Source organism: Mesoplodon densirostris, chromosome 5 (genome assembly GCF_025265405.1).
Source record: "Mesoplodon densirostris isolate mMesDen1 chromosome 5, mMesDen1 primary haplotype, whole genome shotgun sequence".
NCBI lineage: Eukaryota > Metazoa > Chordata > Mammalia > Artiodactyla > Ziphiidae > Mesoplodon > Mesoplodon densirostris.
In genome coordinates this window covers 35392659-35406253 of record NC_082665.1, presented here as the reverse complement: position 1 = coordinate 35406253, position 13595 = coordinate 35392659, and the positions used below count along the sequence as shown (strand labels likewise).

Below are 13595 nucleotides of genomic sequence, written 5' to 3'. Positions count from 1 at the left end.
GAAGTCAGAGAGAGTAAGACAAAAATCATATGATATCACTCATATGTGTAATCTAATTTTAAAAAATGATACAAATGAACTTATTTACAAAACAGAAACAGACTTAACAGATATCGAAAGCAAACTTATGGTTATCAAAGGGTAAATGTGGAGGAGTGAGGGATAAATCGGGAGCTTGGGATAACCACACACACACTACTATATATATAAGATAGATAACCAACAAGGACCTACTGTATAACAGAGGGAACTTTACTCAATATTCTGTTATAATCTATACGAAAAAAGAATCTAAAAAAGAATATATGTATGTGTATAACTGGATCACTTTGCTGTACACCTGAAACTAACACAACATTGTAAATCAACTATACTTCAATAATATTTAGAAAAAAAGAGAAAATGAAGGCATAGAGAGGCAAAGTAATTTGCCAAGTTTTACGTGGGGGAGCTCTGATGAGAACTCAGGCAGTCTGGGTAAGTCCAGTCACTGCTCTTATGTAACCACAAACAACTTTCAACCACTTTTTGTCAACCACTTTTCTTATCCTTGCTAAATCAGTATCTACCACTAACAAAGATCTTTTAATTCCCTTATTGTTTTAACCACCCTTACTAACTGAATTCCATGGCTAAATATTATGTGACATGGTCACCAGCACAAGTTTCTCAGCCCTACTAATCTACTATTCTCACCCTGTAAATCTCCAACTCTAGCTTCATTCAAATACTTATTTCTTTGAGCTCACACAGCCAGCTTATCAAGCAATGAAAAAAACTAATGGTTGGGCCATGTGGCACTATTTCAGGTATCTGATATCCAGCCTCTGTTGTGCTCTCATCATTATTCAGGAATCCTCTTGTCCTTGACTTGTTTTCTTTCTCATATCTCACAGTGACTAAACATCTTTATTAGCTCAAATTCTGTCACAACTTTCTACCCTTTTCTTTCTCAATAGATGAGAAAAAAATGATCAGCAGTTCCAAATCTTCAGAGATTAAATAGGAAAACTGAAAACTGCCCATTGGGTTTAACAGCTAGGTGATTTTGCATGTTTTGGAAAGAGGAGTTTCAATATAGTAAAAACATAAGTGAGCCCACAGTGTGTCAAACGGTAAATGAGATAGTCTCTCAAGCACTTGGCAATGAAGAAAGAGGAGTGTTATGGTCAAGGAAGAGGAAGAGAATTGAGGGCAGGGCTGCCACTCACCTTTGTGATTTAGGAAGAAGTGCCTCCTGTTGGTGGGCACACTCCTAAGGTTTCATAGCTTGAGGAGGGAGAGGCACCTTCATGCAAAGGAAATGGTTCTTCTTCTTCAGGGCAAATGCCTTCATTTGCCCTCTTGGTTGGGCATACCTTATGCAGTGTATGGCCTGTAAAATTGTGATTGCCTTGCATGAGGAAGGGTTTTTGGTTCTACAGTTATGGAGTTTTCTTTGTTTTTTGGTATTCCCCAGAAGCAGTCTGGATGTAGGTATGGGGAAGGCAAATTCAACAACTCTAGGTTGAGGTTTTGCCATGTTAAGTATGGTAAGGAGACAAGATAGTTAATAACACTGGCAAGTTTCATGGGTAGTGGAATCTAGGATGGGTAGCAAAGGAAAATGTGGCAGACGTGATTATCCATCCTGCTTTTCCATGTCAACTGAATCACCATTTTACCAAGATGTTGGGCAGCAATGCAGTAAGGGAAGGTGGACCCATTCAAGCAGTGAATCACAATTATTTTAAACCAAGCATGGTAGTCATATTCGTCTATGTCAGTGGTGTAGGGGTGGGTATGTGACCTAGCTCTAGCCAAAGAGCTATGAGTTTTCCCTTAGGCAAAGATGCATGGTATAAACATTTTCCTTTCCTTTAAATGTGGCCTTATGAAGAAGTGCTGCTTAGAGCTGTGGCAGCCATTTTATAACAACGAGGAGACAAAATTGAGGTCAAAGCCTACATAATGAGGAAATGAAAGAACCAAGGAACCTGGGTTATCAATGACATTATTAAAGATAAAAGGGTTATTATCACTCTTCTTTCGGGAATTTCTCCTTTGTCTTCTCAGAAGCCACATTCTCCTTTATCATCACTGCTGGTTTTTATTTAAAGTTACTTACTTTCTACTTCTCTCTCTAGAGTTTGGTCACAGATCTCTGTTTTTCTTTTTATGCTCCTAGTAATTTTCAACAGGGGATATCTGTTAGTTTTAAGGAGTATGTTTCATATTATTTATACTTTAAAAGTTCTTTTTTTGGTATTTTAAAAACACCTTTACTGAGCTATAATCCACATGCCATGCACCTACTTAAAGTGTACAATTCCAATAGCTTTGAGTCTAGCCACAGAGCTGTGCAACCATGACCACAATCAATTCTAGAAAATTATCATCACTCCTAAAAGAAACCCTCCCCCCATTAGCAGTCATTCTCTATTTCCTTCAGCCCTGGGAAACCAATACCCTACTTTCTGTCTCTACAGATTTACCTATTCTGTGAGCTTTATGACAAATGGGACTTGTATTATTCATCACTAATCCCCAGTACCTAGGAAACTGGCTGGCACATGGGATTTCAATAAATACTTTTTCAATAGTGAGCAAGGCAGAATGGGTCCCTGCTCTCTTGGAGTTTACATTCTAAGGTGGGAGATCAATAAATAAAAGACAAAAAGATACACAAATTTTGTTAACTGTTGCATAGGAGAGAAGATATTGAGATATTTAGATAGTGGAATTAGAGGCTTCTCAGAGATGAGTTGACATTTATGGTGAGACCTCAATGAATGCTGGGAAGGAAACAGCTATGGGAAGTGAACTCCCAATAGAGAGAAGGGCAAGTCAAGTCTCAGAGGCTATAAAGTGCTCAGTGAGTTTCAGGAAAGTCAGTGTGACTACAGAATAGTAAAGCCAGAGAATGATAAGCAGTGGAAAGGTAGGCAGGGACCAGATTATGGAAGCCTTGTTAGGGAAGAGTAGGGAGTTTATTTTTTTTTATTTTATTTATTTATTTATTTATTTTTTTTTTGCGGTATGCGGGCCTCTCACTGTTGTGGCCTCCCCCGTTGCGGAGCACAGGCTCCGGACGCGCAGGCTCCGGACGCGCAGGCCCAGCGGCCACGGCCCACGGGCCCAGCCGCTCCGCGGCATATGGGATCCTCCCAGACCGGGGCACGAACCCGTATCCCCTGCATCGGCAGGCGGACTCTCAACCACTTGCGCCACCAGGGAGGCCCCGGGAGTTTATTTTTAACTCCAGGTGAACCAAGCATGTCATTTAGGTTGTACGATTTATTCCTTGCATAGAGCCTTACTGTTCAGACTGTGCTTCCAACCTGCAGAGGCAGCATCACCCCTGAGCTTGTTAAAATTACAGAATATGAGGCACCACTCAAAACTGAAAGTCTGTTCTTTTAACAAGATCCCTAGGTGATTCACATGCACATTAAAGCTTGAGAAACACTAGAGAATGGACTGGAGGTGAAAAAGAGAAAAGGGAAACCCTTAGATATGTTAGTCCAAATGAGAGAGGAAGGCTGCCTGCATGAGTGACATTAGAAAGGATGAGACGACTGACTTAGGGTATGTCTTGGAGATACTTGGTTTAGGACTCTTAACCAGCTAAACACAGATTTCAATAGGCAGGATTTACGAGAAAAGTTTAGGATTGGAGATACAGGTCTGCGGGTCTATTGGGTATCCTGCTTCTGAGTTTCAACTGTTGTTTTATAATTTACAAATGTTTGCATGTTGTCATCTTTATGGGAAATAAGACATGCCTTTCTGAAGGTTTTCCAAGTCCTCCACTCTTTCACTTTGAGGCCCTCTGTTCCTAGACATCTTTCATCAAGTCCTTATTAACTCCTTCACAAAAAATGTTTTGAACATTTTAAAATTCAAGGCCCATGGCTGATCAACACGTCCTTCTCTATAGCCCCTTGGATTGTCCACACCTCGAACTTAACTGGGACAGATATACTCCAAGCCTCTCCAGTTTCTAAGTACAAAGTAGCTTGGAAACTCCTGGGTTGGTGGGTCCAATTGTCTCGGTGCACAATTCTGTACTCTTAAAAAAGGATCTGTGAGCTAGAAACCCGTCAATTAATGGGAATGAAAGAATATAAGTTCCAAGTGGGGTAGACTACCTAGCGACCCCCATTCTTAGGCCAAGATGAAGCCATTTCTTGCCTTATCACTTCGTTAGTAAGTGGGCACAGCTGAATTCTAATGCTCTTCCCTTACCGTTTGTCTCATTCAGAATAGTTTGTTGAAAAGTTTGTTTACAGCAATTATTTTAAAAGGCAAAAGGGCCTTTTTCTTTCTTTCTTTCTTTCTTTTTGAGGTTATGGGGAATGGTAAAAGTTTTCATAATTCCAATTCTCAGTCGTTGGTAACCCAGAGAATAATACCAGAACACCAGAGTATCTCTGGGACGATTACAAGATTCTCTCAGAACTTAGAGAAGAAAAGTCCCTTCCAAGAAAACCATATATCCATTTGAAGGGCGTGCCGCCAGTGAGGCTTGTTCAAAGAAAGAAAAGCTAGGGGTTGGGGGGTGGGGAGTGGCACGGCGGTTCTCCGCAGCCAAGAATGGGTCAGGGTGAGAGAGGTCAAGACTGAGAGAGGTCCGCTCGGGACCGCCTCCTGGGGTGGCCTGGGCACCGGGGTAGAGACGCTGGGAGAGGAAGGGGCAGGTCTCCGCGGCCTCTCAGTGCGAGCCGCGTGAGTAGGCGGAGAGGCCTGGCGCCTCCTCCCCTCTCGGGACGTGCGTCCGGGGATCACTCCGGGTCCTGCTCCTCCCTGCCGGCGGGGGGGAGAAGGGGGACAGGCGGCCGTCCTCTCCGGCTATAAAGGGACTGGGCCTCCCGCGGCTTGCCTCGGCTCGCCTGGGCGTCCTCCCGGTTAGAGCTCCCGCTCCCCCTCTACTCGACCCTCTCGGGCCTCGGCTACTCGGGCTGCGACGGAAGATGGCGGCTCCGGCGGGTCACCCGGCTCGGGAGGCTCGGTCCGAATGCTCTGAGGAGGCGCTGGCCGCTGCCTTAGCGGACGTGCCCGAACTAGCCCGACTTCTAGAGATAGACCCGTACCTGAAGCCCTTCGCTCCGGACTTCCAGCGCAGGTACAGCCCCACCTTGGTGCTGTCCCCCGACTCCCCCCACCCCCCCCACTGCCCCCTCCCCCTTCTCCACAGAACCCAGCAGCCCGCCTTTCAGCCGCGAGCTTGCGGCTGGGAACGCCTGTTGGCTCTCGGACGTGCGGGCCCCGCCCCTCGCCGGCTCCACCCTCGCCGTCCCGCACCCCACCTTGGTGGGTAGCAACTTCCGGGCTTGGGCGACGTGTTGAGTCCGGTAATTGGGTTGAATGGCTTCCGGAGTTGCGGGTTGACAGCTCTTACCGCCGGACTAGAGGCAGAAGCGCTGAATAAACTTTCCTCATCCCTCTCCCCTCCCTTCGAATCGGCAGTTTTGCGCCATTGGGTGTGTGCTTTGGCTGCCAGCACCCGTTTCCTCAGGTGCTGATGCGGAGTTAGGCAACTGCACTGCAGGTTTTGTGACCCTTCCATGGACCAGAGTGGTCCTGTGAATTAGCGTGTGCATAACACCCGGCCTGTGTAATTGCGCTTTTAAAACCTTCTTGCTTATTTTATAGCAAATACTGCGATTTTATATAGGATTCTTTCAGGCAGCTTTTCTTTCCTTGTTAATATTCTCCTTCTCAGAGAAGATTAAGCTTATCTTGGTCTTTGTTTTTTACCCCTTGGGCCATCATTGACGAGTACTACCTCGTGTTTGGCATTGCCATCCTGAAGCTGGAGAAAGGCGAGGAAAGCCAGACTTCTAGAGGCCCACTTAGTATGCTTTACTTTTAGCTTGTCTCCTGTCATGCTGAAGTTGCTAGGATAATAATTGCAGTAGTCAGCTGAACTTAAAAGGTATAATTTTTAAGACTAAAATAGTTGTTATGCTAGTTATAGTAGTTATATTTGTGAGATAAGCACATTGCGATTTAATGGTTTCTGCCCTTTTAGCAGAGCCACTTGAAAATTACCATGGCAACAGAATACCTAGTCACAGTTTCAAGTAATAGAAAACTTCTAGTAGTTACTTGGCAAGAAGCAGCATTGGGGGTAATGAAACACGGTTGATTTGGAGTTTGGGAAAATAAAAGTCTTAGGTTCATGACCTGGCATTGTCACTTATTACCTGTACTCAATTCAGCAACTGTTTATTAAGGGTCCTTTAGGAGCAAAAAGTAAGGGACACAAAGTTGAATACAACACTTCATTCCAGAGCTTGTATATCCTAATGCATGGGCCCTCCTCAAAGGAGTCACCTTGAGCTGTTGCTAAGTTAATCAGATGTTGGGCCTTTATATAAGCCATTCGGGGAGCAGCCTTGTGAAATTGCCTTCAGTGTTTACAATATGTGCTTTCAAAGAAATTTAGTGTATAATCTGCATTGTTCAGGATTGGATTTGATTTAGAAATAGTAAAAAATTTTAGAGCAAAAGATGGTGGTCCGACTTTTTTGATGACACTAATTTACTTGGATGCTTTGTAAAATGACACGTAAGACATTTCTAAAAGCAGAGTTGTGGAAATGTTTTGTCTCCGTTTCTCCCCTCTCTGTTTTAAAAAAATGATTACAAGTAGACAAACCTCCCTTGGTAAGTGTTTCTTTCATGTAATTCACTTCAGCTCCATTGGGATTGAAGCAGTTTTGATCCTCTTTCATGGTTTGTCAGAACTAATGAGAGGGACAAAGGCCAGAATAAAGAAGTGGGAGCACTCCAGTGTTCTTGATGAAAACGCTGGTCCAGTGGGTCCTTGTGCCTCACTCTGACCTGGATTCTACTTCTGGCCTTGGTTCTGAGTAATTGCCATTTTCCAGCACACATGTTCCCTTTAGGCATATCAAATAGTAATTTGGCGTTTGGCAGCAGTAACTTTTACTGTTAGCATTTGAAGAATAAAATAATTTCTCCTTCGTTAAGTGTGGTCCTGATTACTTTTCCTATTTTCCGTTCATTTCTAATAACCCACTTAGGCAGTGTGTCTTTGGCCTAACACAAATATACAACCAGTCAAACATAGATGCAAAGTATGCTTACTAAGGAATGAAGAAAATTTAGGGTGCAAATAACAGTATAATGGTGATAGAGGAGGCGGTTTCTCATTGATGGACTGTCTTATTCTTTCCCAAACACCGTGTCTTCATTAGAAATTCCATTATGTACCTTTGCTCTTGTTTACCTTTTCTGTAACTGTAGGAATGTTGAATCAAGCGTGAGGGTTAGTGAACTACTCTGTGCCATAAAATAAAAATTAGACATTAGCGTGGGTGACAGGCCCTGTGATGTCTCATTGATTACCTCCTAAGGTAGGATTTTCCTCTTGGCTTTCCTGCTTTTTTCACCTGTTATTTGTGCTGCAATTAGTTTCTGTATCATAATTCCAACATCGTAGTGTTTTAAAAAAACATTATTTATCCCCATGCTACATGTCAGCATGAGTCAGGCTCTCCTCATGGCAATCATTCAAGGATCTAGGCTGATGAAGTCTTCATTTTGAAACATGCTTCTACAGTGGCAGGGGCAAGGAACAGAGAACATTTTGAACTAGGCACTATTTCTTACAGCTTTTGCCTAGCAATCAGCCACTTCTGCTGATACACATATTGGCCAGTGTAAGTCAAATGTGACTTATCAACCACGTGGTTGGAACAGAAAACTGACATTTGTGAACAGGAGGATGAACAACACAGTTACAGTAACACTTGTCTATACCCTCTGTGTATATAGTAACTTCTACATATGTTATAGTATTTAATTTAACCCTAATAACAAAACTACAAGGTAGGAAGGGTGGGTGTTTTTGTTTTTCCTGTTTTACAGATGAAGAATCCGAGATTCGGTTGTGATGAGTTGTTCACATGGCTTGCTGCAGCTGGGATTAATCTTTCTTTAATAAAACTGTTTCAACAAGTTCACAAAAAATGACTTCTTGGTAATTTAGTGAATACTTCTTTCTTTCTCTTTATTTCTAGCATTGGACATTTTGGACCACTTATTAGATCCTTGAAGCCATGATGTGTACTCTTGCTTTTCTTCCATTATCTCTTGTGGTTTCTCCTCAGCCTCTTTCAGACCATTAATATAAGAGATTCTCAGGGCTCTTCCCTAGGTTCCTTTATGTATTTCTGTTTTATACACATACTTTCCCTAAGTATTCTCATCCATCCCGTGAATTCCATCTATGTACTGAGGCTGCCCACATCTATCTTCACCCTAAATCTCCCCTGGTCTTAGTCTCCTGGTCTTATTTATAAGTATCTGCATTTTGATGTACTGTAAGTATAAAACTCAGTGTGTATAAAACTAAACTTAGGGTTTTTCATCCCAAGCCTGATTGTCCTTTTATACCTTATCTCAGTGTGTGTTATCCTCCTCTACCACCTACTCAAGCCTAAAACTTAAGACTTATCCTTAATTACTCCTCTCCACTTCTTTTTATCTCTAAGTCTAGTCAGTAGTAGCTCCTAACTACTTTTCAAGTATATGCCACACTGTATTCCTACTGCTCTCCTGCTACTCAAGTTGCTAGCATGTCTAGCCTGGTTTATAAAAACAGTCTCACAGTTGTTCTCCCTTTTCAAATCTTCTCAACAATTCCATGGCTTTTAAGGTACAGTGTAGTCTCTTTCTCGTGACCTACAAAACTCTGTATTATCTGGTTCCTGTCTACCTTGTTAGCCTCATCTTTGGATCGTCCTTCTCTCTCTGTACCACCTAATCAGAAGGGGGCTAAGTGTAAAGGGGTAGCTAGGATGTCTGAGGGCTATTCTATAAGGGGCACTAAAATATCACTAGAATAAATTAGAAACATGATACCTGTTTTACACATGTAGTCCTTAAACACTAAAGATTTTCAATAATTATTTTGTGTAGGCTTGTGAGAAGTAAGGAGTCTAGAAGGATCACTGAGTAAAAGGCAGGATAGGTCAAGAACTAGAAACATTTTCTGATCTTTATCAGAAGAATGATGCTTTTGGCTTAGTAGAAATGAATTAAAAAGGGAACTCATTTCTATATTTAATTTTTATTAATAGAAAATAATTTTTCTCTACCCCATAAAATAGATCTTTACCAAATGTTTAAAGAAGATCAATTTGAAGTGTGCCAGAATATTATCCAGTCTTGGATGCCACCTGTTTTGGTCTAGCCATGGGTCCAGCTATGGCTTTTGTACCTGTTACTTCTTCTGCTTGATGCATACTTTGCTTCTGTCTTGTTAGTGCCTGTACGTACTTCAGGACACAGCCTAGAGATATATTAAATGCCTTCCCTGACTTCTTCCCATCCTCAAACCTTCTTCGCACCTCTTAGCTACCACCTTGAAAACCTGTATTGTAAGGGTGATCATCAATAATCATGTAGCTGTCTTTCTGCTCTTTTGTATCTCCCACTAGGTTATTTGCTCCTATGGGTAGGCACATTGTCTGTATTGTTTGCTCACTGTTATATTCTCAGTCTGTAAAACTGTACCTGGCCTACAGGAAACGGTATAGTGTTTGAATGAACAGATGACTGAATGAATGTCTTTTGTCTTCAGCTAAATGTCTTCAGCTAAAAATGTTAGGAATACTAGGATGGACAGAAGGAGAAGAAGCAGTAGTCGTCAGGAGTTATGTGTGGCAGTCTCGGGTAGGGGAGTGTATGTTCAAGGAAAAAGCTAAAAATAACCAGAGAAAATAAAGAAATTTGTTATTAATTAGATATTTCCATATTCCACAGAGACTACGGGTTTAATCACTGAAGGAATATTCAGTTTGAAGAGAGCCTCAGGTCAAATTGCATGCTCAAGAATAGGAAGAGAGGTTTTTGTGAGCTCAAGTGTGTTAAGTATCACAATTACAGTGAACATCTCTATTTTGTTAGAAATGAAAATAGCTTTTACACTGGTATCTAATCAGAATTAGAATGTAGTTTAGATTTCATGTAATAGCAACCACACCAAAAACTGATTCTTGTCGTGCAGAAATTTTATATTGTAGCTGAATGGTGCACTTTTCTCTCAGTGCCTGGCCAAGTTGTAGGCTCTGAAGAAAGTGAAATGTCAATGATTCTAGAAGGCAAAGAAGAATCCAAAAATTATAAGTCATACCTGGCCTGCTCTTCTGTACTAGCAGTAGATTCCTTTGTGCCTTGCAGCTGAGGTCTGTACTAACTCCAGAGTCACTCCTGAATTCTTTACAGTGATGGGCAAGAGGCTGTGACCTCTTCTCATTTTCAAAGTGCCTTAAAATGACTCCATGGAGCATTTGGTTTAGTTTAGGCTCTGGTGCCTGCTGCACCATCTCCTGAGAAATGACTGTGTGTGGTAACTTCTTAGAGGATTCAGTTCAGCTCCCACCAGGCTGGCCCTAGTTAGTCAGTGAGATGATAACACAGACCCTGTGAAATGTGCTATCATTTTAGATTGATAAGCATATCATGCTGCTGCTATTTAAAAGCATGTGTAAAACTTCAGTTATACATTTATAGATATTAAAGGAAAATATGAAAGGGTTTTCAGTGGAGAGAATTGCTGCTCTCAGCTACCTTTCATTCTAAAGTAACTTTACTGTTTTACAGAAGAGTAGATTCTTTTCATGTAGTGATGTCCACTCATCAGTAGGTGCTCACTACTGTTTAGAATCCAGATTGGGTTTTTTTGTTTGTTTGTTTGTTCTTAAGATCCAAGAGCAGCCCCTGTACTGTTTTGTGTTTAGGGTAGCAAGAACCTAGTACATCAACAGAAGGCAAAATTCCACATTAAACGCACGTTGTTATACAATCTACATTCATTAATTTATTATACAATTGACATTAAGTTATGGTGACTTACCTGATCGATTTTTGATGTTTAAAAGATCATAAAGGACTTCCCTGGTGGCGCAGTGGTTGAGAGTCCGCCTGCCGATGCAGGGGACACGGGTTCGTGCCCCGGTCGGGGAGGATCCCACATGCCGCGGAGCGGCTGGGCACGTGAGCCATAGCCGCTGAGCCTGCGCGTCCGGAGCCTGTGCTCCACAACGGCAGAGGCCACAACGGTGACAGGCCCGCGTACCGCAAAAAAAAAAAAAAAAAAAAAAAAGAAAGATCATAATAGCTGAGATCCTAAGTTTAGCTTCTTCACATGTGAAATGGAAAAAAAATAAACATAGCTGAGTGTCCATGTTGCAAAGCACAAGAGCAAGATGAAGCTTGAATTTTAGCCATCATAAATGCTAAACAGCTTCGAATTTGAGGGCAACTTAGTCAACCTCTGTGAACCTCAGTTTCTTTTTTTGAAAAATATGGATTGGACCCACCTTATAGGGGTTTCTTGAGGATGAGGAATATATGTGAAGATATCGCTTCTTTAATCCTGTATCCTGAAATCAACCATCAGATAAATAACCTGACCGGAAATTCCCCACAACTCTTCATTTTGCTGCTTAACAGCCTCTTTACTTTAAGGGGTTCCTTCTCTTTCCTAGTAGTGCATTTGTGTGAATGAGGTGAGGAGGTGGTAATTTTAATCATAATCTAGTGGAGCAAGAAAAGAATATGTTTAAATTTTGATCCTTAATTTGGAGAGGAAATGATAAGGCAGGTGCCAGTTTACTACAAGCTGAAGGCAAGATGAATTCTGGGACGTAATGAGCACAAAGCTCCCTTTATTTTTTTATTTATTTTATTTTTAATTTTTTTTCTTTTTGCGGTATGCGGGCCTCTCACTGCTGTGGCCTCTCCCGTTGCGGAGCACAGGCTCCGGCTGCGCAGGCCCAGCGGCCATGGCTCACGGGCCCAGCCGCTCCGCGGCATATGGGATCCTCCCAGACCGGGGCACGAACCCGTATCCCCTGCATCGGCAGGCGGACTCTTAACCACTGCGCCACCAGGGAGGCCCAAAGCTCCCTTTATTGAGAGAGATAAATGCTACCCTGCAGAAAACCCAAATCACTCTTCTCTTGATCTTCTGTTTCTGTCTTTTCTCTTCTTTCATCTGACTGCTAAGTGTTCATATTCTTGGACATCAAACAGCTGCAGGGATTTTCTTCCTCCTGAACTCTGGATGCTTGGAGGAATGGTCATACCGAGTATGCTAATAGCAGGAATGACTTTGAAAATAAGAAGAAAAAATACATAATAGCAGCTTAGAAGTTTACAAATGAAAGAATTATCTAGTGGAGTCTGAACTTATGATCTGTTAATAAGACAAAAATTTAAATCCCATGTCTTACCTTGTCTTTTTTATCCTCTCTTTTTTTACTTGATGATTTCAGTTCTTTTCAGTATGTTTGAATTTGCAATGAGATACATAAAACAAAGGAATGGAGTACTCATGTGTATTTTAGTAGATCCATTGAAGGATAAATTACAATTAGACAGTTTCTGGGTATGTGCTCTAGGTCTGTAATCTAAAATGTGATAATCAGAAACCAAGTCTGCAAATATATTTCTTGTATAGATAACCTTGAAGTTTTCCAAATATTTAGCAGTGAGAAATATTTCTTTTACTAATAAAATCATACGTTACTCAATATCATCAATATAATTTATTTTTATTTTCATAAATGATAAGCAAGTAGCCACAGGTTGTATTTAATTATGAATAGCTGCATAACACAGCTACATTCTCTATTACTGAATGTGATAAGATCAGTTACGCGTTTAGGTGTAAGTAACAGAAACCGAACATACCCTCAAAGAACAGAAAGTCCCACAAACTGTGATTTATGGAAATAGAGGTTTGTATTTCTCACAAAGAAAGTGGGGGTAAGTGGTTTGGGCCTTAGCATTGACGCATCATTTATCTTTTGGTTCTACTATCCTTAACATATGGTCTTGATTCTAATGTTTAGAAGATGGCTGGGCATATCTAGGGTCCATATCTGTCTTCCTAGCAGGAGTACAAGCTAACTCACTATGTCCATTCTAGCCAAGCATAAATTAGTTTACCTGTAAACTCCATCTCATTCTTTCAGTTTACAAATTATTCATCAGAGCTGTCCCATGGCATGGCCATCCTTACCTGAAAGTGAGCCTGCATAATCAAGGCTTTCAGTTGTACGCATATCTTCCTGAGAAATGCCTTTTTGTTTCATCTGTCACAACTTGCCTGGGCTCTTTCCTTTGCTCCAATGAGGAGACAATGTCTGGCTAAAGACAAAAAGTCCCGGTGATACCATGTTGTAGTTCCCCAATATCATACCTGTGTACAAATCTTTCTGAGCAGAATCCAGGCATTTCCACTTCTGAGAGAAGTCTTCAGCTACATCCCTCAGTATCACCAAACTCTGGGGCATGGCTTTCACTTTGCTCTACCTTGTATTTGTGGATTTCTGTATTTTTCTGGATTCTTTTCTTGGGACAAATACAGACACTTTTGCTTGCTCTAGTCCAAAATGAGCCTGTCTGGTTTCACTTCAGCCCCCTGGCCCAACGATTTGGGGAGCACCTCTGTCTTCTCTTTTTAATTTCATAGGTATTTTACTCTTAAAAATAGGATGTTTTGAGAGGAAATGAGTTTGTCAGTTACTACTAATTTTTTCATGTTCTCTTGGGCTCATTCAAAAATGATCTGC

The 13595-nt window shown here is 41.5% G+C and overlaps 1 protein-coding gene across 1 annotated transcript in view; it reads left to right on the top strand.

Annotated features, from left to right (window-relative positions):
- Positions 1-4722: 4722 nt before the first annotated feature.
- Positions 4723-13595, top strand: part of GBE1 (1,4-alpha-glucan branching enzyme 1) — a 294356-nt gene continuing 285483 nt past the window's right edge. The window contains exon 1 of the mRNA XM_060098622.1: positions 4723-5104. Coding sequence (XP_059954605.1) covers positions 4953-5104 — 152 coding nt within the window. The 5' untranslated portion in view covers positions 4723-4952. The remainder of the gene's footprint in view (positions 5105-13595) is intronic.